General features: G+C 36.0%; 2 protein-coding genes across 10 annotated transcripts; one reads left to right on the top strand and one right to left on the bottom strand.

Moving 5' to 3' along the window:
• Nucleotides 1-756: 756 nt before the first annotated feature.
• Nucleotides 757-5,319, bottom strand: LOC136345433 (uncharacterized MFS-type transporter C09D4.1-like). Of its 9 annotated transcripts, XM_066293743.1 has the most exons (11): nucleotides 3,237-3,537; nucleotides 3,051-3,129; nucleotides 2,778-3,000; nucleotides 2,537-2,708; nucleotides 2,375-2,477; nucleotides 2,092-2,320; nucleotides 1,903-2,037; nucleotides 1,641-1,852; nucleotides 1,483-1,589; nucleotides 1,320-1,430; nucleotides 757-1,210 (listed from the first exon to the last, which is right to left on the bottom strand). In XM_066293743.1, the coding sequence occupies exons 4-11, from the start codon at nucleotides 2,692-2,694 to the stop codon at nucleotides 823-825; spliced, it is 1,443 nt and encodes a 480-aa protein (XP_066149840.1). In that variant the 5' UTR covers nucleotides 2,695-2,708; nucleotides 2,778-3,000; nucleotides 3,051-3,129; nucleotides 3,237-3,537; the 3' UTR covers nucleotides 757-822. The 9 variants fall into 9 exon arrangements, with proteins under 9 accessions (XP_066149840.1, XP_066149838.1, XP_066149842.1 ...); XM_066293741.1 differs by having other exon boundaries at nucleotides 3,051-3,537; XM_066293745.1 differs by lacking the exon at nucleotides 2,778-3,000.
• A 1,869-nt stretch (nucleotides 5,320-7,188) lies between these two features.
• Nucleotides 7,189-20,994, top strand: Arms (Ankyrin repeat-rich membrane spanning). Its single transcript, XM_066293735.1, has 27 exons — nucleotides 7,189-7,714; nucleotides 8,121-8,252; nucleotides 8,301-8,498; nucleotides 8,549-8,695; nucleotides 8,868-8,991; nucleotides 9,044-9,261; nucleotides 9,332-9,573; nucleotides 9,891-10,129; nucleotides 10,400-10,564; nucleotides 10,641-10,869; nucleotides 10,930-11,067; nucleotides 11,711-11,859; nucleotides 11,910-12,048; nucleotides 12,100-12,313; nucleotides 12,563-12,763; nucleotides 13,470-13,688; nucleotides 13,737-13,884; nucleotides 13,940-14,041; nucleotides 14,266-14,431; nucleotides 14,492-14,670; nucleotides 14,759-15,084; nucleotides 15,259-15,432; nucleotides 15,485-15,620; nucleotides 15,681-15,772; nucleotides 16,175-16,331; nucleotides 19,725-19,922; nucleotides 19,976-20,994. Exons 1-27 carry the CDS (start codon nucleotides 7,442-7,444, stop codon nucleotides 20,779-20,781), a joined length of 5,511 nt encoding a protein of 1,836 aa, XP_066149832.1. The 5' UTR covers nucleotides 7,189-7,441; the 3' UTR covers nucleotides 20,782-20,994.
• The last annotated feature ends 2,040 nt before the right edge of the window (nucleotides 20,995-23,034 follow it).

Below are 23,034 nucleotides of genomic sequence, written 5' to 3'. Positions count from 1 at the left end.
CAAAGAAATCAAATAAGCTTAATCAGAACAATCATCTTAACTTCGTCAGCACACACAAGTAACATTTTTTAAATCTTCTTCGTGCAATAGAATAATGTTATGTTAATTATGTTATTAAAGGCGGTTAAAAAATCAGCAGCCGTTATTTTTACATTGCCTTGATAACAACGCCCGCTGGTTAGAATCTCATTGTTTCCATTATGGAATGTAAGATGTAAACAAACAGTTTCAATTCATTTGTGCGTGGACATATTAATTCAGGCGCCGAACAATTATTGACAATACATTTACCCTGGCACTAAGAAAAATGAGGAAGTTCCTTTAGCTACCGCATAAATAGCGCTGATCGAGAACACGCCATCCTATATCTATCTTCTTCTGTTACACGTGAACATTCCTCTACGTAATACTTACTATTTGCGTACCACGAATGGTTAATTTAGTCCATTAGCACATAATAAACGTGAAGAAAAATAGAAAAAAAGAAAACTTCATAACCAATTTCAGGAGTATCAGTTGTTAAAATCATAAAAATATCAACATAAATTTAGAATAATATAATAACATAAGAGGTTGAAGTTATTTGTAACTAAAAACTGCTTGTTGCCATAGAGATCATGTTAATTAACGGTTTTCCATAATTGGCCCGTACATTGAATATTTTCATCTTTATCAGTACCACCAAACAATAACACAACCATAGAGGATTGTACTCTTAAATATAATTCTCTGTAGTTGTGTTACCATAAAGGAAAATTTTATTTAGCAACAATTTTATTGTTTTTCTATGCGTAAACATTAATCATTATAGTTAAACAAGTATTAAAACTTCGCAATAGTAACTATAGTGTTCTTATGCTCATTCATACTACTACTGCTACTACTCCTACTACTATTGCTAATAGAAGGCACTGCTCCCCCTGTGTCAACGATAACAGTATGATTGTGCTGCAAATTGGCGTCCCTTCTTCGGAGTTCCGTGTTCACCAATAGAACAAACATGGCGCAGCAGCACATAGTGAAAAAAATTATCACAAATGTCCATACATAACCGATGCTCTCAAAGAGTACTTCAAGTAATATAGCGCTCACAATTGACTGGAAGCAGTAGGCCGCATTGAAGGTGGAAGAACTGCAGGCTTCAGGGATTGGATACGTGATTTCTACGAGGAATTCGAAACCGACAATGAGGCTTGGAGCAATAAAGAACCTGCAAAATAGTATAGTACGTATAATTAGATTGATTTTTATGGTCGAAGTGATGAAAAATCTTAATAATTATAAAGATAATTGAGGTGATAATTGAAGTGAATACTTACCCAAAGATTGGAACTGTGATAAAAATGGCAATTTTGCTTTGCGCAATAAGGGATATTGACACAAAGCCGTAGCTGATGGCTGCAAGGAGTAATATTGCGAAGCTCACCTTTCTGTCAACAAAGAAAACGTAGAAAGAATAATTTTATGATTAGAAGTACTTACTTAAATTGATGAGTCTTATCGAGTATTATCCCTACAACTATGCTTCCAATGCACCCCCCTGATATGATGGACAAAAGAGCTATCACTCCAGCATCACTTTCTCCATTCTACAACCAATTCTAATTACTTAACTTGTTTCATATCTAAAAGAGACGTACTGGAAAGTAATTGAGATAAATGGTATTAAACACAACTCCAAAAGAGTTCCAGAGTCCATTAGCAAGTCCCATGGACATGACCACAAACCAAAAGTTCCGATTTTTGATCACTTCCCTGATATTTGCAAGAAAAGATGGCCTGTTTTCATCTGCATTGACAATGAGATTGAGCTGGGACTGACTTGGAGGCAAGTTAGGCTTGGGCTTGAAAACTACAATTATACATTCGATGTGAGCTACAATTTTTGTTCGATGGACATACACACTAAAATGGCCAGAAATACGCATCCGCTCAGTATACATTGAATTACAAACATCTTAAAGAGTTGACTTGAGATTTCTTCATTGTCCTTTTTTTTTACTATAAATGGAGATTGAACGCATCCAAGGGCAGAACCTATATTGTGCCAAAAATAATAGTAGAAATTATGATGCAAAAGAGACATATTACCTAGCTGCATCCATAACACAGCGATTGCACAGGCAGTGGACACCTCCTCAGGCCCAAACCAAGTGGTCGCAAGTTTCGAAGCTATGCTGGCCAGTTGTACTTGCCCTATAGCGATCGGCAGTTGGGCCAGTAAAACTACCCAATATCGATCCGATTGAGCAGCGAATAGTTTGATCAGGTTTCCCGCTAATGTTAAGGCCATCGCTGAGACAACTGTGAGTTTCAAGTTCTAGTGGTGTGGTCTCACGTAAATTCCTGAGAAGTTTTATGTCACAAAACTTACATATTTCTCCACAATAAAGCTAACGGGGTAGAAGAAAATTATAAAGGAGATAAAAAATATTATACAGGACAAGTCCACCAAGATGTTATCCACGTTATAGAATCTGAAAACAATCATCAAACATTTTTTTTTTTATAATTAATTTTGTCTGGTTGCGCTCACTGGGTAATTATATTGCTGATAATGGAAAATTGTAGCACTTGCATGAAGTTTGTTAATGCTACCAGACCATATAAGAACAGAATTATCCATCTGTAGGTGAACACGACGATTTCCCCAGTAGAGACAAATTGCGAATTGCTCAGACTTTGAGGAGGCATGTTTTAGTATAGACCTGTAAGTTTTATCAATAAAATTACTTATTTTATTGACAAGTAGTTCTATCTGGTGGCTTGCACGGCACCTTTTACAGTTCTTTTACTGCACGATCAAAATAGGACTTGTCTACGATATCTTCACAGAATAGCGAATACTATTCTTGGAACATTAATGTACATATTTCTAGTTTAACACAATTCCATGCACAAGTTTCTTGAATGGTTGAGAAAGATTCAATTTTCTGGTCATCAAAGGTGCCGGGAAAACCATGAACATACTTTCGAAGCAAAATATGCATCAGATAAACGCTAAAAGATTAAAAAAAAACAACTATACAATACATGAGAGGTTTAAGTACCTATTGACGCTGATACAGGTAGTCAGACCTGTAAACTGTATAGATAACTAGGCAAAATCATTCAAGTTAGTTAAACGTTCTGGAATTAAATACGTAAATATGCATACGATACAATGATATGTGAACATATAAACAAAGGTACCCAGAATCAATGCTAATAATTAGTTCTGGGACCACTTTTCTTACATTATGACCATCCAAGGTTTTTTGCACAGTTACAGATAACTATTTAACTGAATTGTTTACAGCCGAACTAACTAAAAACAAACTTTATAGAATTTGATTTGATCATGTAGCTACGCTTCAGGTAACCAACTAATCAGTAAATTGGAACTTGAGATTTGAATTCTTAACACATCTATTTAGAAATATTTTTGCACATATTCATTCGCATAAATTTACGTATTATTATTTTTTCTGTGGAAACAGATTATTAGTCGGTATTTAAAACATACGACGTTTAATTAGTGCTTATTTCTCAGTATATCCATTCTTTTCTCTTCACATTGTACCAAAACGTGGTTATATTAAAAGTGTATGTTAAAGCAAATTATTGCTAGTGGGTAAAGGTGAAACACCACTAATTATTTGAAATATAATAATTAATTTTAATATGTTCATAAATATATTAAATGCAATGGAAGCGTTCCTAATATCAATAAAGCTAGATAAGTGTAAAAGTATAAACTGCGTGAATTTTTTTAAAGCATGATAAAATTGTGCGAGAATTAGTATTTTAGGCGATAAATTTAAAATTAATTTTTATTTAAATATATTTTTTAATGAAAAATTATTATTTAGTATAATTTTAAGACAATTGTCTGATCTTGCAGTATAGCTCTAAATCTACATCGGATCTGCTGCAGAGACAGTTAAACGACAATCTCTAATCAAAAGCATATGTTCTTGATAGATGTCAAATTATCTCGGAATGTTTATTTATAAACATTTAATTAAAAAGTTATTAATTTCACATAAAAATTATTTGAGAACTGAGCATAAGGCTTTGAATGAAGAAAGTGGTGTGTTGCAGTGTTTCTTTGTTGTTTGGGTCCTGATCTGCCAATTTTCAACATTGGCGTCTAATTTAGGTAAGAGCTGAAACTTAAATTCATCTAGCCCTTTGCCCTTTAATTTATTTTACGCTATAAATTCGCCCTTGGTAATGGATTTCTTTCTTAAAACCGATAATGAACATTCTCCTTTATTAAACTATGGGGATTAGGAGATGAAATCATGCATTGATTAACCTTGATTTTGATTGATTGAAAGTTACAGTAGTTTTCAATGCCCTTTCATCAAAGTTTATGTTCACAAGCAGTATGTTCAGTCATAGGGAAATAAGGAAAAAACTGTGATTGAATATTAAACTATTTATTAATTAAAAAAAGAAAAAAAAAGCTACAAAAATATTTAAAACAAAATTTGAAATTTTGAGCCATTCTTCATATCTAGTACTTAATACCTTTTTAAAATGTACAATGAATGGATGATTGCATTGCAGACATGTCACTGCGACCAACTGCACGTATTTTATTCCTGCCTTATAAAAATTTATTATTGGCTATTTCAGAGGAACAAATAAAATAATAATGATAATAATAACACTATCAATAATAGTAATAATAATAATATATAGGTTAAGGTTAGGTTTAAAAAATATCATTGTCAGGTGTGTTAAATGATTGTGAAGTAGATTTTCTCACATTTGTTTCTAAAACATTTCAGTATAAATAAATGACACATATATCACTTCTTATTTACCTAGTGACCTAACTTACTTAATAATCTCTCATATTGTTATTTTACTTGTGGTTGCCATGGAGTTGAATGTCAAATGAAATGTAATCCTTGATATTAGGATTTAAGACCCATTGAATGTTTGTGATTGATGTACAGACATTGAGGAGAACAGGAACTTCTAGGGAAAGTAAAAGGAAATAAAAATACAACAAGGTAAATTTAGAGTAGTAGAGGAATTATCTGAAAAAGTGTTCAACTGAACAATTTACTTATAACCTGATTTTATATTAAATTTTATGAATAATTAGTCCTAAATTAGGCCAGAAGTTAAAAAAATTGTAAAAAAGTAAGCAAAGTAAGCCAAGGTAGGTCAGTAATATTGTTATAACTGTTTAAGAATAACAACTCACCATTTAGCTTAAATTTGAATGTTTTCTGTATTGTCTCAAATTTCAATTTGTTTTTAGTCACCACGATATTTAACGCTTGATTAACGTCAATTTCCAAACTATCAGCAATATTGCAACCCATATCTTTGCAACAAGGTATTTACTGTACAGTCATCTGATTAGCCTTATCATGCCTATTCAATTTCATTCGCCCATGATAAGAACGAAAAAATAACAATCATTTGTTAGTTCAAATTTGTGCGGGTGCACCTCTTACATGAGGTCCGTGAGTACGTGTTTTGATGTGGTTATTGTGTGTGTGAGTGACTAAACAAAATGTCTCATAAAACTACGGCCAGACATGAAGACCCCGGTATGTCTTATAGGCAGTTGCCCACGAAATGGATGGACCTGTCTTTTAGGGCTAAATATCGAAGTTCTGAACACAATAACGAGGTAAATGCACATTTAGATTGTTTCATCCACCCAAATATCAAGAATACAAATGCTTGATAAGATAAATGATACAAAGTTATTTTTCATTTCCTAATCTTGATCTGTTAATAAGAAGTTTGTACGACCTGACAATGACATCTATGCGTATATACATAACGCTTCTCATTGAGCACACATCTTATCTGTTTTGATACGATTTTATTCTGCATACACATCACACACAGTCGATATCCCATCATAGCTCGATCGGACTTGTGATGCGTAGAATTATTAACGTTTAACATTAAACTCAAATGCCGAAGAGGACCAGCACTACTAGTACCTCGAGTGATCAGAGTGACCGAACTCAATCCTCATCTAATTCAAGAGTCCAAGAGCGAGTTCCTCTCCTCTTGCATCGCATTCCATCAAGCTATGGCTCCGCAGTGCCGTATTTTCAGTTCGTTAAAGCCACCACTGGCAGATATGCCTCCACCCAGGTATTAATAAAAGTTGTTTATGTTGGTTACAGTCTCCTTATCATTACAGTTCAGTGTATTTATTTATAAAATTGTTTGAGTTGTAATTTCCTTTACGACTAGACAACATTTGCTTTGAAGTGAGAGTGTTAATAAATATAGAAACTGCCAAATACTGCTTGAATGTTGATTGTGAAGTGCATGGGCGTACGAGCCTTAGATGCGGGGTGTAGAGCAAGATCAAGGATTGATGTAAAAGAGGGCGTTGATGCCCTTGTGAAAATCATAATAAAAATTAAAACATCATTTTAATTTTAGATATCAAAAATCATCATATTTTGGCTAAAAGGATGAATGATTGTCCTTTTTAGCACCCTCTGTGTATTTGTTTGAAAAATTTGCATAAAAAAATGTATGTCTCATTGACTTTTACTTGAGGTTTAAAAAATATTTGTTAAGGTCTCTGTCTAAGATCTAGCGGCCCTAGCGGCGGTTAGACTAATATAATATCAACTCTACCTAAAAGATTATTTCCAGGGAAATCACGAAACTAACTAATAATTTCACTTGATTTCCGCATTTCCTTGATACATTTCCCAGAGGCTTGATCTACTGACCTAGGATCTTGTAAGGACCTTCCCTTAGGAGCGACAACTTTCAAAGTTATATAAACCATTAACCACTAGTAATCAACAACTTGTGTAGACATTTCTACGTTTCCATATCCATTTATTGACAACGGAAAAGGCAAATTTGCCTTTTCCATAAACATTTATTGACACTCGAAGCGATAAATATGTATTTAACTCGTCCATACGTTTGTTACTAGCGCGCTCCGCGAAAGCCAATAAATTTTATTGCCTCCATTCCTTAAGTATTTGGTGTGCTTTTAATTAGTGTTGATTAATTTGCTCTTTCATATGGGTGGTAATTTTCATTGTGCATTGTGACTTTGTGGGTTGAGATGGCTGCGAGAGCCTTAAGATCTAGAATTTTTTCTCATCATCTTCACCACCATCACCACCATCATTCCCATAGTCAGGTATTTAATGTTATATAACAACTCAGTCTTATGTTAGATTCTGTCTCATGTATTATCTGATGAGTGATAAATGCACATTTTATTAGCTTAAAATAATTTCATTTGCTTTAATTAGGTTCCTGGTCGATTACTAAACTAAAATAAACTCATACAAATTGAATAGGGGAGCCGTGCTTTAGAATGCCTTCGAATTCGTTTCGGTACTATAAATATCCAAGCAATAGGATGAAGCGACAGTCATATCTTCTAAACGGCCTTCTAAATTTCAACATCCATCTAGATGACGAGTCCTGACCCCCCTTCATGGCCAACAAAAATGACCAAGATCTGGAGGAAAAAAGTAAAAGTCGTCATAGTATCGCCTCAGAGCTCCCAACGCCCTCGAGAAGGAGGCCCTCATTGCTATGGCTGGCCCTCCCTGAAAGAGGAGATTCTAGTGGCTCGGCCTCAGTCTCGTCTAGTTGGAGAGGCTCTTTGACCCACCTGGGACTACCATCTTTCACCCTTACCTCCCCTGATGGGGACACTGGCCGAAAGTTCAGTTTCGGCCTGGGATTGAGGAGACATTCCCATAACGTTAGTTCTGGGTGTTGCTTTGAATTTTTTTTTGTCTTTACCGAGTGTTCGACTTATAATATTTGGCTTGAATTAAGTGTGTTTTATTGTTCCCACGGAGCTAGAAGCATTTTAAGGTCAACGAAACTGTTGTTTTTTTTGTTTTTTTTTCTGAGAATGCTTTCAGGTTTGGCTTATGTTTGCCAGTAATTTCCATTGTGTATTTTACGTTCGTCACAAAGCCAAACAAAAGCACTAATATTATGTGCTAACTTATTTCCAGCAATGACAATCTTCTGTAGATGTTAGCAATTTCATTTTGTTAACTGAATATGTCGCGAACGCAAATCACGAAGAAGGTGCAGTTTTTTCACTAACCCTAGTAGTGCTTCATTTTATGAGCCTTATAAATAATGGTCCATTACAGACGCTGCATAAGACTGAGTCGATGGTATCGCTATGCTTCCAATCGCTGATATCGTACGTCAATAGCGACAACCTTCAAGGGCTTCAGTCCTTCTTAGAAAGTAAACAAGTTCAGATAGATGATCGAGATGAGGTAGGTTTTTGTAAGTAAAAAAAGAAGTTTGCTGAAATTTACACCTAGAACTCTACTACTGCTCTCATGGTGGCCGCCTCAAAGGGCAAAAGTGCTTTTGTCCGCGAACTCTTGGCCCATGGAGCCGACCCCAATGCCGAGGATAACGACAACTGGACTGCTTTGCTTTGTGCGGCTAAAGAAGGGCATTACGACATTGTTTTGCAGCTTCTGGAGCACAACGCCGAAATTGACCATCGCGACATGGTACTTCAGTATTTCTCGATGTTTTTGATTTGACTTTAAGGGCTTTTTAGGGCGGTTGGACAGCGCTTATGTGGGCAACCTACAAAGGGCATTCGAATGTGGCCCTTCATTTGCTGGATAGAGGCGCCGAGGTAAATGCCCATGGAAATTACCACATTTCCTCGTTGTTGTGGGCGTGCGGTAGGGGACATTTCGAGGTGAGTGCTTTGAAAGTAAACGAAGTAACGCTACTGCCTAACATATCCTAACTGGTAGATTAATGCAAAATATCTTCTCGTGTGGTGGTTCAAAAGAAAAGAGATAAGTGGCGTTGAAGAAACGAAACTCTGTATACTTGTATTCGTGATCTTAAAGACGTTTCATTTCTAGATTGCTCGGGCTTTAATTAATCATGGGGCCAAAGTTAACGTCGGGGACAAATATGGAACTTCGGGTCTTGTGTGGGCTTGCCGAAAAGGTTTTGTAGAAATTGTGGAGCTTCTCTTAAAAGCTGGTGGGTATTTAAACGGCACATATTGAAGAATTTTTAAGAAACTTGTTGGTAGGAGCCAATATTGACACTGCGGGCATGTATTCTTGGACAGCACTGATTGTTGCCACTTACGGTAATCACGTGGAGGTAGTCAACCTTCTGCTGGAGTATAAACCCAATGTGAATGCTCTGGACAAGGACGGATGTAGCCCTTTGACTATAGCCTGCAAAGAAGGATTTTACGAGGTCGCCACCGCTCTTCTTTCCGCTGGAGCCTACCTTAATATACAAGTAAACACAGCTTTTTTATTTTCTTCACTAACCCTTAGATTTATGAAGTATTTTTACAATTTTATTTCAGGACAGAGCCGGAGATACGAATTTAATCCACGCAGTAAAGGGAGGGCACAAAAACGTGGTTGAAGCTTTGCTGAAGAAATATGCGGACGTGGATATTTTAGGCAAAGACCGAAAATCAGCTACGTATATGGCCGTCGAAAAAGGAAACATTGCCATCTTAAAGCTGTTGTTGACGCATAATCCGGACTTGGAAAATGCCACCAAAGATGGGGACACGCCTTTATTGAAAGCGGTTAGAAACCGGTAAGTTTCCCTTCGAATGGTAAAGGGAAAATTGCAATCGGAATATTTTGAAAAGGATGAAGGCTTTGGAAAAAAGTAACTTTTGCAACGGGTAGTTTGGAAGGGTCTATGGTATGTCCCGTAGTGATGAAAATTTACTAGTCATTTTTGGCATCTATTACACCACCTAAGGATAATGACCTATTACACAAAGGACAAATCACCGCATAAAGCAGCAAAAAGTATTTATAATTTTGCAGCTTTTGTCGTATTCAAGATATTGAAACTTTTGAAATTATTAACACCTGCTATAACTTAGACTTGTTTCCTTGACCTAGTAATGCTGAGATGGTGCAGTTGTTGCTAGAAAAGAAGGCGAAAGTCTCTGCTGCAGATAAAAAGGGCGACACCGCCCTTCATATAGCAATGAGGGCCCGGTCTAAGGCCATCGTGGAGATATTGCTGAGAAACCCTAAGCACAGCCAATTGCTCTATAGGCCCAATAGGGGGGGAGAGACGCCGTACAATATCGACATGAATTATCCCAAGACGATTTTAGGGCAGATATTCGGAGCAAGTGAGTTTTTTTCCAAAGTTAGATAAGTAAAAAAAAGAACCCTTATAATGACTCTTATATGAATTTTTACATACTATTGTAAATGCGACTAACCATGAATTTTCTGCGTAATTTATGCATTTTTCGCATTTAAAATAGTTTTTGAAAAAGATTTTCTCATCTATTTTTGGCGACTCTTACCGAATTCTAATAGTTTTTCGCCTTTCGAGTCGCGTAATTTTGACGAGAATGTTAGAGGAATTAAAACTCATTTGACTTGAATATTTTAAGGGCGTTTAAACACCAACGAAGACAATGAGAATATGTTGGGATACGACCTCTACAGTAGTGCTTTAGCTGACATTTTAAGTGAGCCCAGTCTATCCATGCCGATTACCGTGGGGTTGTATGCCAAATGGGGGAGCGGAAAAAGCTTTCTGCTTACCAAGCTGAGAGGTACCAACACCCCTCTTTAAATTTTTCGTAGTAAGAAATTTCATATTTATATATATATATATATATATATTTATAGACGAAATGAAGAATTTCGCTAGAGAATGGGTGGACCCAACTTTCCAGCTCCCGAGTCTGCTATTTCTGCTAATATTTCACTTGTCAATAGTAGTCGCCACCATTGTTTATATTGTGATAGAGGCCACCAGTAAGCGGATGCAGCCCGAAATTTGGTCCTTCGGTGTGGCCGTAGCCTTTTTCCTGCTGTGTTTCTTATTTTTAGGGTTCATTTGGTTCGCTAGTAAGAGGTATACACCTGTTTTGGCGGGGAATTTTCCCAGTGATTTGTAAATCATTTTATTTGACAGCTACGATTGGGATTGGCCCTACAATCTGAACGTAAAGCTGACTAGGAAAATGAATAATATTAAATTGGTTCTTGAAATATTGTTTTGCCATCCACCGGGGTCCTCTAACCACGACGGTATCTCAGCGCAGCCAATAAGGTAAGGGGAAGTCAATCAAGCATTACAGAAAAATGATTACCATTAAACTTGATTAGCAACAAATCAGTGGCATGCCTTACCTGATTATTCGAAAAATTATTAAAATGACTTCCAGAAAAAGAAGATGTTGTAATGTTGTAATCACTCAAATATCTCTTCTCCATCAACAAACCTCAGACTAAATACCAAGTATTAAAATAAAATGTCCTATTTGATCGGTTTACAACCAGTGGTGCCATGTCAGCTAATGTATGCTACGAAGAAGGGAAAGTTTTCAAAAATTAAACACCCTAAATCAACCTTTTACACTACTGAACTTTTAATTGGACTAAATCTCGTTTACTCTGTATAAATAATAAAATGTTCGGCATGACTGGTAAAGACACAGTGACGCAGTACCTCTTTAAACAAAACTGCTGAAAGTGCACTTAAAAGAAGTTATTTTAAAAAAAATTATTTTCTCAAATAGATTTTCTGCGGTAATGAATTTGGTACTAGTGGTATTTAGGGAAATAATAAACGACTCTGAAAATAATTTTTATTCGAACATGATTTCCATTTAGTACAATCAAATGATAGATTTCTGACTAGAGTTAAATTTCTGAAGTAACTTATGAGGGAATGAATTGAATAACGATTTCAGGTTCTACTTCACCGACCAAACTAGAGTGAGTAGTACCACTGGGGGCGAAAATTCTGTAGTTCAAATGATTGGCTCCCTGTACGATTCCATAGAAAGCCATTACGGAACTCTCGCCACAAGGCTCTACAGAGCATTCAAACCTAAACCAGGTACCATTTCTACGTAAGCCTGGCGTTTTCTTTAACGGACAATGTTTTAGTCAAATCTTCATCGACCTGGACCTGGCGGAAAATGTGCTGCTTACCCTATGTCATAATATTCGAAATCACTTTCTGCATGATAGTCGTGGGACTTAACGCTTTGACCTTCTACTTGAAGCGCGTGAGCTCCGAGCAAACGTAAGTCACACAATTGCTCACGAGCTTTTCGTCTAATAAATGAAATTATAGAGATACCGCTGCATTTGGCATAACCAAATCCTCGCTGGAAATTATCCTTATAATTGCAGCGCTTCTGCTAGCAGTCGCTACCATCGCTAATGCTTACACGTGGAGCAAATTGTTCGTGTCAGTGCTCTTCTCACAAAGACGACATTTGCAGAGGTCTATTTCGAAACTGGATACTTTAAAAAGCGAAGGGTTCTTGCAAACTTTAAGGCAGGAGGTATAGTCTCATCTGAATCTTTTGAAGCCATGAATATCGATTGGTTTTCCCCTGTATAGAATGTTTTCGAAGTTCAGAAATTTAGTATTTTATTTTGAAAATTTTCTGATTAATTGAACTGGTTCAAATCCTCCAAACCTGTCTTCTTGAAATTTTCATCTTTAGAGCATCAAAAGGCCTCAGAGGAAAACCTTTTTGATTTCCCTGGTGTGTGTTTGAACTTCACTTAAAAGCGTCCGGGTTTGTTAGGTGAATTTAATGAAGGAAATGGTGCGATGTTTGGACGGTTTGAGTGCCCAACAAACGCGGCTAGTGGTCATTGTGGATGGTTTAGACAGTTGCGAGCAGGAGAAAGTCTTGTTGATACTGGACACTGTCCATATGTTATTTTCGGACGCGAATTCGCCGTTCATTGTGATATTGGCCATTGATCCTCATGTCATTGCCAAGGTAAGTCGTTGCTTAGTTGCAATTTCAGCCGTGATTGACTGATTTATCTATTATTTGAGCTCGCATTTCCGATAATTCATCTCACATTTCTGACGCCTGAGCTTCCATTTCGTATCTTTTTTAATATGTCTGCCTAAATAGATTTTTTTTTAACAACACCGCACGTATCATTAGGGAAACGGTGGAATTGCAGACTAAATTATGTTAAGACAAATTTCACAATTATCCTCATTTTTACACATTTCAATTTTTCATCATGCAGATCGCTTGGGATCAGGTTAGTTACGCTGTTGTATATCATCGTCATCTAAAGACCGTTTCTGATTTTTACCTATTTATTAACTGAAAATTGTGTGTTTAATCTGCAAATAATTATCTGGAAACGGCCTAAATAATAATGCTTATATGTTCCTTTAATTTGGGTTTAAAGAACCCCCCAAGTAGTAGAGACCCGTCGAATTGCCGTCAAAAACTGATCAGAAAATATTGAAAAATGATCAGCTGAATCAAGTGACGTCAAAGTTACCTCTAAAATTTTACATCTTTTTCTAGTCATAATGCAAGTTATTTGTCGTTCATGAGTGTAATGTCTATTATTGGCCCTACAACCACTTATGGCAGTTAATCACCAGACATTGACGTCACTATCGTGTGTCCCTGCTACCTGGGAATCCTGGGAAATAGGTACGAAAAGTGGGTTTTATAGGCTGTGGAAATGAACGCTCGTCGTCTTTTTACCGAGAGTAACATTGGTGGTCACAGCTACCTCAACAACATGGTACACCTCCCTTTCTACTTACAAAATTCGGGCCTCAGAAAAGTGAAAGTAGCACAGCAGACCGCCTCTTCTCATCGAAAAGCGCAGAGCAGCAGCACTGGGTGGTCCGAAAACGACGAAAATTTGAATACATTCCTTGCTAGATCGGTCAGTTGTTTTCAGTCATATAAGAATTATTTGTGAACCATTTTATAGTCTTCCAGCCGGCGATTATCAAACGAAAACGCCTTGATATCCGCCAGTAAGGAGAACCTGAAGTATGCGGGGGCCAGAAAAGGCTCTCGAAAACTAAAGCTTTCGGAATCTGTAGCCAGTTCAATAGGATCGAATTTGAATAGGATTGGTAGATTAAATGGGAAAACGTTATGAATATAATCAGCTAAAGGAGTATTATTTAGGGGGTGCTCAGGACTTGACCAAAATGTTGTTAACAGATGACTATTTCAGTGATGTTAACCCGCGTTCCATGCGCAGACTAATGAATGTAGTTTACGTCACTGGTAAGTAATTTTTTTCTTCTATCGTTCAGTCGACTAAAAAATACACTTGCAATTTAACTTAAAATTTTTAATACTGTGGTACCAAAAGAGCTTGAAAAATGGAGTAAGAAACAACATTCAAATCGAAAATTAAAAAAATAAAGAAATAAATGGAATTTCAAAATTTCACTTAAAACACCAATTTCCAAATTCGGCAGTTCCATTATTGTTCATTAACTTTTTAGGCCGTCTTTTGAAAGCCTTTCAAATTGATTTCAACTGGTATCGTCTGGCGTCCTGGATCAACATCACCGAGCAGTGGCCCTTCAGAACCTCGTGGATAATTTATCATTACGACCTGTACGAAGACCAGCTAGAAGATAACACCCCTCTAAAAGCCATTTACGACAAGTATGACCGCATTATATTGAGTTTAGTGTTTGATTTTAATTGGGTCTGATTGAAATTCAGGATCAGGCCCTTAATATCGTCGATTAAAGATTCGGAACCACTGCTCGAGCTCGACAGGGACGAAAAGAAATTCGATATCTTCCTGTCGTTTCATAGATCAAGTCTTTTAGTTAGTGACCTCAAGATTTTTCTTCCATTCACCATCAATTTGGATCCGTATTTGAAGAAAGTTATTAAAGGTGAGAAGAGAGTATTGATTGATATCCACTTTGAATAAAATATTTTATATGATTAATTAGCAATATATGAAATGCATTTTATCTGCAGAAGAAGCTCAATGTTTTGAAGACGAAGGTTTGCTCATGCCTAGCACACGTTCCTCTGGGTACCAGGCAATTTCACAGACACCCATGCCCGCCTGGAGCGGTCAGATGTCGGCAGATTGGCCTCCAGGCCCCCCGGCAAGACAGTTTATCGCCGCGCCCCATATGAGGGAAAGGCGGCAAGGATCCAGTTTGCCAAAATTGGGACAAATGGGCTCCTATCACCAACCGCCCACAGTGACGTCTCCATGGACGCAGTTCAACTCTCTAGGCAACGTTGCTAACGCATCTCGACCGTCGGCAACAGTTCCACCTATGACAATTTTAGATGTATGTACATGCCTGTTTTAAATACGGGGTGTTTTCTTATATTCAGATCGCTTCTGGTGATATTAGTTATGAAAAAGTTTTTTATGCTACCAAAAATGAAAGTTAAAATAGCTCATTTTCGGATTGAGGATTTGGGACATTCGGTATTTGGTCGTTGCAACAGCACTTTTGCAGGCCGAAGCCTTGAAAATGCGCCTCCCTACTCTGAACGTTGACGGTGTTTGCAAGTTGTTGTCGTCCATGGAAGACCTTAACCAAAATGCCATTCCTGACTACATAAGATTGATTAAAGAAAACAATATCAATGGAAGAGTTCTGCTGCACTGCGATTTGGACGACTTGAAGAAGGTCTGATTTTAGTAAATTTTGAAAAAATTAGTAATGTTTTTTCAATTGTCAGTTGCTACAAATGTCATTCGGGGACTGGGAAATGCTCAAAGTTACCTTAATTCAATTAAGGGAGTACGAAATCACCAACTTGTTGAGACCGGACGAGGTGCCTCCGCAAGTTGTTTCGAGAAAACCCGAAAGAAAAGGTATTTTGGGGGGGTGGAAAATTGATTTTAGTAAGTTATTAGTATTATTTTAATTTTCAGGCAGCATTAAAACTAACACCATCGATAAAGTGGACAGCAAAATGCAGACTGAAATGCCTCGGGAGAGGAAACAAAGCGTTATTGAGAAACAGGTAAAAAATATTTAAATTGATGCATCGAGTATCTAAATGTGTAGTAATGGATACTCGTTGAGTTGACAATTTGGATCTTTTGACTATTCGCGCTTATTTGCCACTAAATCACAATTTTGTTCGGTTACGCTTTCTGTAGTATCAGGTAAGTAATTTAGGTCTTAATTAGTGTAACTACCCATTACAATTATAACACACAAGCTCGCAACATAATTTACGTTAATATATCAATTAGTTATAGCTACATAGTAAAAACCCCACAAACTCAATATTATGTACTTATCATTTATAATCGAGAGCATTTTTAGCACTGTAGAGACTTATCATGCGTTTACAAACTGATTTTTTCTAATAGTATGTGTTTAAATTAAAAATTGGAGATTAATAGGAGTAATTCTCTAGGTGACCCTTGAAGAACAAATGATATGCGGTGCTCTTCAAACCCTGAACGAAGAGGCCTGTGAGGACGTACTGGAGGAAACTGAAGACGTCAAAGTATCAATTGATCCGGACCTGCCTCAAACCACTGTAATTCCGCCGAGTCCCGATTGTCCTCAAGGTGAATTCATTTTTCAGGGTATTAATAAGAAAACAAGTAACAGTAACTTTGAGAAATGCATTAAGAAGGTGACATATGAGGATGACGTCGAGGCCGGCGGCCCTCGCTCCAATCTTACGATTTTTATCAGCGACGGCAATCCGTCTTAAGTTTAAAGTCGCTTTTTCCTGGGTGATGAATCTCTTAGGCTAGATTTTTTGGAATTGACTAACAATTGATAATATTTTTAAGGTTTTTACTAACACTTGCACCGGCTGATTCATTCACGCTTCTCTACTCACGTTAATATGGGATGATTTCAATTGCACGATCTGTGTTTTAGTAGTTGCGGAAGTTGGTTTAGCAGCCACAAGGAAACGAAGTCCTAATTTTGCGGTTTGCAGTTATTGAATTCACAATTCTTTTTTTGAAATTTACTGTCAAGCTTTTTTTTTAAATATGTCGTCCTTATCATTTACTAGCTGACTATAATAGATTATTTGACCTCTAAAAATGCTGAGCGTCACGTATTGCAATGTTTATGTGCAACAGAAAAAGACGTATAGTTCAAGGCCGATCCAAACCAACGTCACTCCTGCGATGATCAAGTAAACCACGTCTTTTCTTTAGTCCAGGGATAAATGCACCGACATTTCACCTTTTCATTTTACTCGATTTTCAATGTTAAATAGTCAAATTTTTCCAGTTTCCTGCATCCAGCTCGTACTAAATATTTGAAGGTTTAATTAAAGGTTATTTATTTATATTTATTTACCTGTAATTTAAGTTTTTTATTAATTATTTTATAGTTTTTTTGTCATCTCAGTCGCCATCATAGTCTAACTGCTCTATAATGAATATATCTCCAATGTCTTCCTCATAGAAATTTAAGGCTAGAAATAAGATTTTTTAATGTTAAGTACGTATTTTCCTAAACTTGTACGAATGCGAAATAAAGCTTTGATTTGGACCTACAGAAAGAATTATTTGTCTCATGGTAACCGTATTCGTGATGTGACGTCTGCGTAAATGTGAATTCAGTAACTGACAATATTTTTGTAGCTTGTACTGGCATTTTGCATGTTAAATGTTTATTAATGGAATTGCGTAAATGCATTTTCTGTACCGTTTTCTTACAAGTTTAAGTTCGTTTATGGTTTTTGCTTTCAAAATGTCTTTAGATATATATATATATATATATTTTTTTTTTTTTTTAGCTTTATTTGTCTCTATTTATTGACTACTAAAGCGACTTTATAAACTGAAGAAGTAAGCATGGAAAGTGGCTCGTAACGGAGAAAGCTCATAAGATTGCTTATAGCCAAAATGTATTCACCAAATTGTCAACATTCAGGATGTATCCTGATATTTTCATATACATTGTGTACGAAAAGTCCGACAACTCTTAAATATCTAAAAAATATATAAAGTTTTTAAAAAAACACCTTCTATAAAAATTTAAGCAGTTTAAAAATTCCACCACTCTGCGCTATTCGGAAATATACAAGCTGCGTCAAAGTAGCAGTGAATTTAAGTTATATTTTTTTTTAGGAAATGGAAAACTTTTTATAATATTTTCTAATTTATCTTCGCATTATGAACAGATTTTATCTAATATGTTTTATGGCTAACTCTAGTGGGTCAGCAGCGAAAATGAAATGAACTTATTTTTATTAGATTAAGTGTTCAAAATATGCAGATGGCACAAATCTGATTATCTAGAAGACCATTCTAAATGTCATTAATAAAGGTGATAATGACTTTTATTTTTTTATCTAATGTCTAACTAGTAATCAGCTTGTTTATTATGCAGCTTGGATAGGACGTTGAGGTGAAATAGAATGGCTCCGTAGATCACTGGATACAACGTTCCTTGACTATTTTCTGTGCAGCCACTCAAAAAGTAAAGTGTATGCTATGAAACCAGCAGATTTAAGTGAGTTAAGAGAAAGAATTACTAACGCATGCCGTCTAATTACTATTGGAACGCTTTAATATGTTATTGAGAAATTCTATTATAATTTAGTTCATTATCAAGGCGTTCAGGGGGCACATTTTGAACACTCCTTTAATAAAAATAAGTTCATTTGTATAAAAGCAATTTCTTTTGCGTTTTAGTTCAACAATAACTGCTGAACCGCTAGAGTTACCCATAAGTAACTTCAGCCATAGGATATGTTACATTAAATGTGTTCAGAATAGGAGAGTAAATTAAAAAATGTCATTAAAACTTGGTCATTCCATAAAAAAAACATAACTTTATTTTACTACTACTTTGTGACACACATTATATATTTCTCAATACTGCAATACTGCATCAATAATGAATGGTAGAATTTTTAAACTCCTTCAATTTTTATATAAGATATTTTTTAATAAATTGCACATTTTTCGAGATATTTCATGATTGCCTGATTTTTATACACAATGTATAATCAATTGATTTTATATACTAACTTATTTTGTCTCTGCATAAGCTATCATATAAGGTTTCTATTATCCTTGATACTATGGTGGGTAATTATATCAACAGTAATTGGTCTGAAGTATACGAAGGCCGAGAAAGGTAACAACAAATGTTACAATATAGGTTAAGAATTTACTATTCAATCTCCAATTGTGGGTTCAATCTATATCTATAGAATCTATAATTGTAGTACTGCCCTACCATAGAAATCGTCCTTTAAGTTTGTTTCATCCAATTTTGAAACTTCTTCTAGCTCAATCATTCAATTAATTTTATTATTCATTTTTCAAAATTCCATCTGTTAGGTCCATGCCCGAAATTTGTTGTTACCATTCTATGCCTTACTAAAAATAACCTTTTTTCTAACCGTGACTTATTGCCTTATATCTTACTAGAACTAACCTTCCTTAGTAAAAAAAACCTATAATTACATTCTGAGGCAACAAATGACTCGTTGCTATCAATACAAGGTTTGTGACGCTTTTTACTTTGTTTATTATAACGATCTCTGATGAAAGACCTTTTTACAGTTAAATTATTTTAACAAAAATTTTATATATATATCTCCACGAGAGGCTCTCAGAAGAGCTGAATTTTCGCAACGTAAGTACCTACTAACTACACCTCCAACAGGCTTGCACCAAAAATAATGAAAGCATGTCTTTGGTCTACTTTGCACCCAGTAAATTATTTAATTCAGATATTCAACATTTTGTCACAATTCTGTCAAACATGTTTAGGGGAGTTTGCATTTGAGGGATCCGTCCGTTTCTCACAACTTTTTTAAGAACTTGCCTTGCAATGATATAAGGAAAAAATTATTTGGAGTTGGGTGATTAAACATATTTTAATGTACCAAACCACATGCACACTCTGTTCTAACTTCCATACTACCACATTTCCCTCTTTTCCGCATACACACCTCTACGCTTTCTCTCGCTTTGTAGACATACAAACAGCGCTTTCTCGCGGCACCAGGTCACGCACCAACAGCGCTTCCGGAATAGGTGAGACCGATTTTGTCCTTTTGCAATCCTCCCCCGTGGGTCACATGCACTGGCAACCCGTGGGAATCTCAGTTGCCGGCTTCTCTGAAAGCCTGAGCGATAATAGCTCGAGATGCAGTTCTCAACCTCCTTCACCAGGTAGGACCCTGAACTCACCCTTACAGCCCTTGATCTGGAAATTTTCTTTTCAGCCCAAGAGCGACATTACTCATCTAACGGCAACAAACCCAATATTAAGTTGGTGCAAGAGACGGGGAAAGGGCGGCACGTGATCATCAAAGCCGAATCGGACTCTCATAGAGTCAGCATTTCTTCTAATAGCTCCACGGTATTCTACGAGAGCAAACCGTTGTTGGAGCAGAACAAATCGAGACCGATTTCTTTAAGTTTAAAGGAGGTGAAACCGCATAAACCGGCGCTGAGGATGCGCTCAAAAAGTATCGACAATAGCAATAATCCTAGGAGGCATGTGGGGACTTACTCCAAAGAAAAAAGCAGAGATAAATTGCAGCGTTTCAGGGAAAAACTATTGCAATCCAGTCCAGATTTGAATGAAACTAGTGATGAAAGTACACCTTTGGTCTCCGAAGTGTCCTCCCCATCCAACGAAGTGAAAGCTTCGGGTTCAGAACGACTTGCTTTGACCCCTCTGGAACCAACTTTCGCAGGACAGAGCCGGAGTGAGCAAAATCTATTATCAAATACTCCCGAATATTCCTCCTATACTCCTTCACTGGTAGAAGCTTATGAGGAAACCAAAGCAGAATCTTCAATATATAACCAACCCTCAAAGTTCAGAATTCGGACCCTCTCAGGTGACTCTGATAGCTCCCTAAGCGGCTTTCTATCCAATATTAACCCCAAAGAAGACATCAGCAATAGTAATGGTAGTTTACATAGTTTATCGCCTAGCTCTGGTCATTTATCGAGGCAAGACGCCCTGGATTCCGAGGAGAATTTAACGGATGTTTACTGTAATCCTGGCAGAATTAATTAGTACTAGAAGTGCAAAAAAATCAAAATGCAACTTTATTAGAAGGATCATTTCTATAGAAATATGCCCCAGTGAGTCTTCATAAAAATTATTTTTTGGAAAAAATTAATTATCACTATTAGAATTAGCCCTAGCGAGTATTTTTTTGTAGATCATGCCTAAGTTGCGTAAATAATTTAAGTGTATGGTTCAGGACAAATACATGGGTGAATTTGTGTTGTTTTTATGATTTTTTCCAAGAATGTTTCATGCAAATGACATAGGGTGTTCACAAAAAATAATTTTGAATATGTGTAATAATCTCCATTACGCAACAAAAAGGATGTACTTACACATAATATGGAATTTCTTATTCACCTGGTAAAAGTTTGTATCACAAGATTTCGAGGAATTGCATTGAGTCACTATTAATTCATTAATTGTTGCATGGCCAGTATTGTACCCGAAATGATGATTTAATAGAGTTTCTTAATACATGCTCTGAGTCAGGTTTGAAAGTTTCCGCTTGAAGATTAATTTATGCCGCATTCTTGTGATTTTTTAAATTTTCGTTTTGATCACAAACTGAACATTTCTTCCGTACCGAATCATTAAAAATATCATCCAAGGTAAATTTATAAATTTTCTCGATGACTCACAGTTACGGCGAATAAAGTTTTTTCGCCTTCGCCATTTGATCAGAAAAGCTTCAACGTAGCAGGACAGATCAGAAAAGGCTTTATAGACAATAAAAAGTAAAATATATTTGTGTGTAGTTCCATCTATGCGTGAATAGTTCAATTAGCCATTGCTCGGCGGAAAGAACTTACCTGTTTTTAATGACTAGTCCTTCGCATGATTTATAGATGGCACTATATGGAAAAAACGGCTGCGATTAAACATTTTTGGTTGGACTGTGATTGAGCGTGTTTAGAATAATTCTCACTATACGTTTCGTCTAACTTACGTACAGTCTAATAGCAAATGGATCGAATAAGTGTAATGCAATTAAAACAACAAAATCTCTATATCGAAAAATAAACATGTTATATCCTTTCGAAAGCACTGCAAAATAAAATCGAATAGATGAGCCTCTACAAACCTAGATAAATATGAGCCAAATTGAGCAAAGGGCGGACTGTATCGAGAGGAAATTAAGGCAGAATATAATAAGTAAATACTACAGTGAAAGTCTTCCGCTATAATTGTTATCACCAGTGTCACCTAAATAGAAACCTCGTCATTTAATGAGGTTCAATTTTGCAATTATTATTACAAGGAGCAAGTACTGAACCTTATTACAGTCGGTGCAGAAAGTATTCGTACAGAACGCAAAATTATAAAAACGATCGATTTTATGCTATAAAGGACATCTTTACAAGACAAAAAGGAACATATAGAGGTTCATTTATATTATTCACAAATATTTTTAAAAGAAAAAGTAAGTTTAATAATTTTATTATTTAAATAAATATAGGAAACTACAAAATAATCACGAATTCAGACGCAATAAGTATTCGTACACATGTCAAAAACGAAATTTAAAGTAACAAATACGACTCTAATAACAGTTTTAGTATTTTGTAGGATAACCTCTTGACTTTATAATTGCCTCTAACCTTCTGGGCATAGAATTAACTAAATTTCTTGTAAAATTTTCCGGAATTTTGTTCCACTCTTCTAAAAGTGCAACTTTTAATCTCTCCCTTGATTGAATTGGGTGGTTTCTAATTTTTTTTTCCAAGTAACTCCAAAAATGTTCGATGGAATTAATATCTGGCCACTGAGGAGAAGTTTTCAAATATTTTGGGGTGTTATAAAGGATCCAGAGCCTGGTATTTATAACAGTGTGCTTAGGATCATTGTCTTGGCTAAAGATATAGTTATCCTTAATTCTCATTTTTGTTGCACTTTGTAGAAGGTGGGTTTTTAAAATGTGAATATATACCATTTGGTTCATAATACCATCAATAAAATGAAGCGATCCTACTCCTGAAGCGCTCATACAGCCCCAAACCAAAACAGATCCTCCACCATACTTCACTGTCGGTTGTAAATTTTCTTTATTAAACGCAGTTCCTTTTTTTCTTCATACCTTAAAATGCCGTTTGTTGCCAAAAACTTCAAATTTACTTTCATCAGTAAATATGACTCGATTTCAGTAAGATAGTGGGGTGGTAAGATGTCTTCTAGCGAATTCTAATCGCTTCTTACTATTGATCTCATTAATAAAATATTTTTTACGAGCAACTCTGCCTTGATAGCCTTGTTTTTTCA

Source organism: Euwallacea fornicatus, chromosome 19, assembly GCF_040115645.1.
Source record: "Euwallacea fornicatus isolate EFF26 chromosome 19, ASM4011564v1, whole genome shotgun sequence".
Classification (NCBI taxonomy): Eukaryota; Metazoa; Arthropoda; class Insecta; order Coleoptera; family Curculionidae; genus Euwallacea; species Euwallacea fornicatus.
The sequence above is the reverse complement of the archived record's forward strand: the minus strand, read 5'-3'. Positions and strand labels throughout refer to the sequence as shown.

Bases quoted from the DNA above. Each gene is read 5' to 3' on its own strand.
- Arms (XM_066293735.1), top strand. From the start codon at position 7,442: ATGGCCAACAAAAATGACCAAGATCTGGAGGAAAAAAGTAAAAGTCGT. The intron at 9,262-9,331 runs GTAAACACAGCT...ATTTTATTTCAG, and splicing joins GAGCCTACCTTAATATACAA to GACAGAGCCGGAGATACGAA. The intron at 14,042-14,265 runs GTAAGTAATTTT...TTAACTTTTTAG, and splicing joins GAATGTAGTTTACGTCACTG to GCCGTCTTTTGAAAGCCTTT.
- LOC136345433 (XM_066293746.1), bottom strand. From the start codon at position 2,694: ATGCCTCCTCAAAGTCTGAGCAATTCGCAATTTGTCTCTACTGGGGAA. The intron at 2,321-2,374 runs GTAAGTTTTGTG...CCACACCACTAG, and splicing joins GCTTTATTGTGGAGAAATAT to AACTTGAAACTCACAGTTGT. The intron at 1,431-1,482 runs GTAAGTACTTCT...CTTTGTTGACAG, and splicing joins GATAAGACTCATCAATTTAA to AAAGGTGAGCTTCGCAATAT.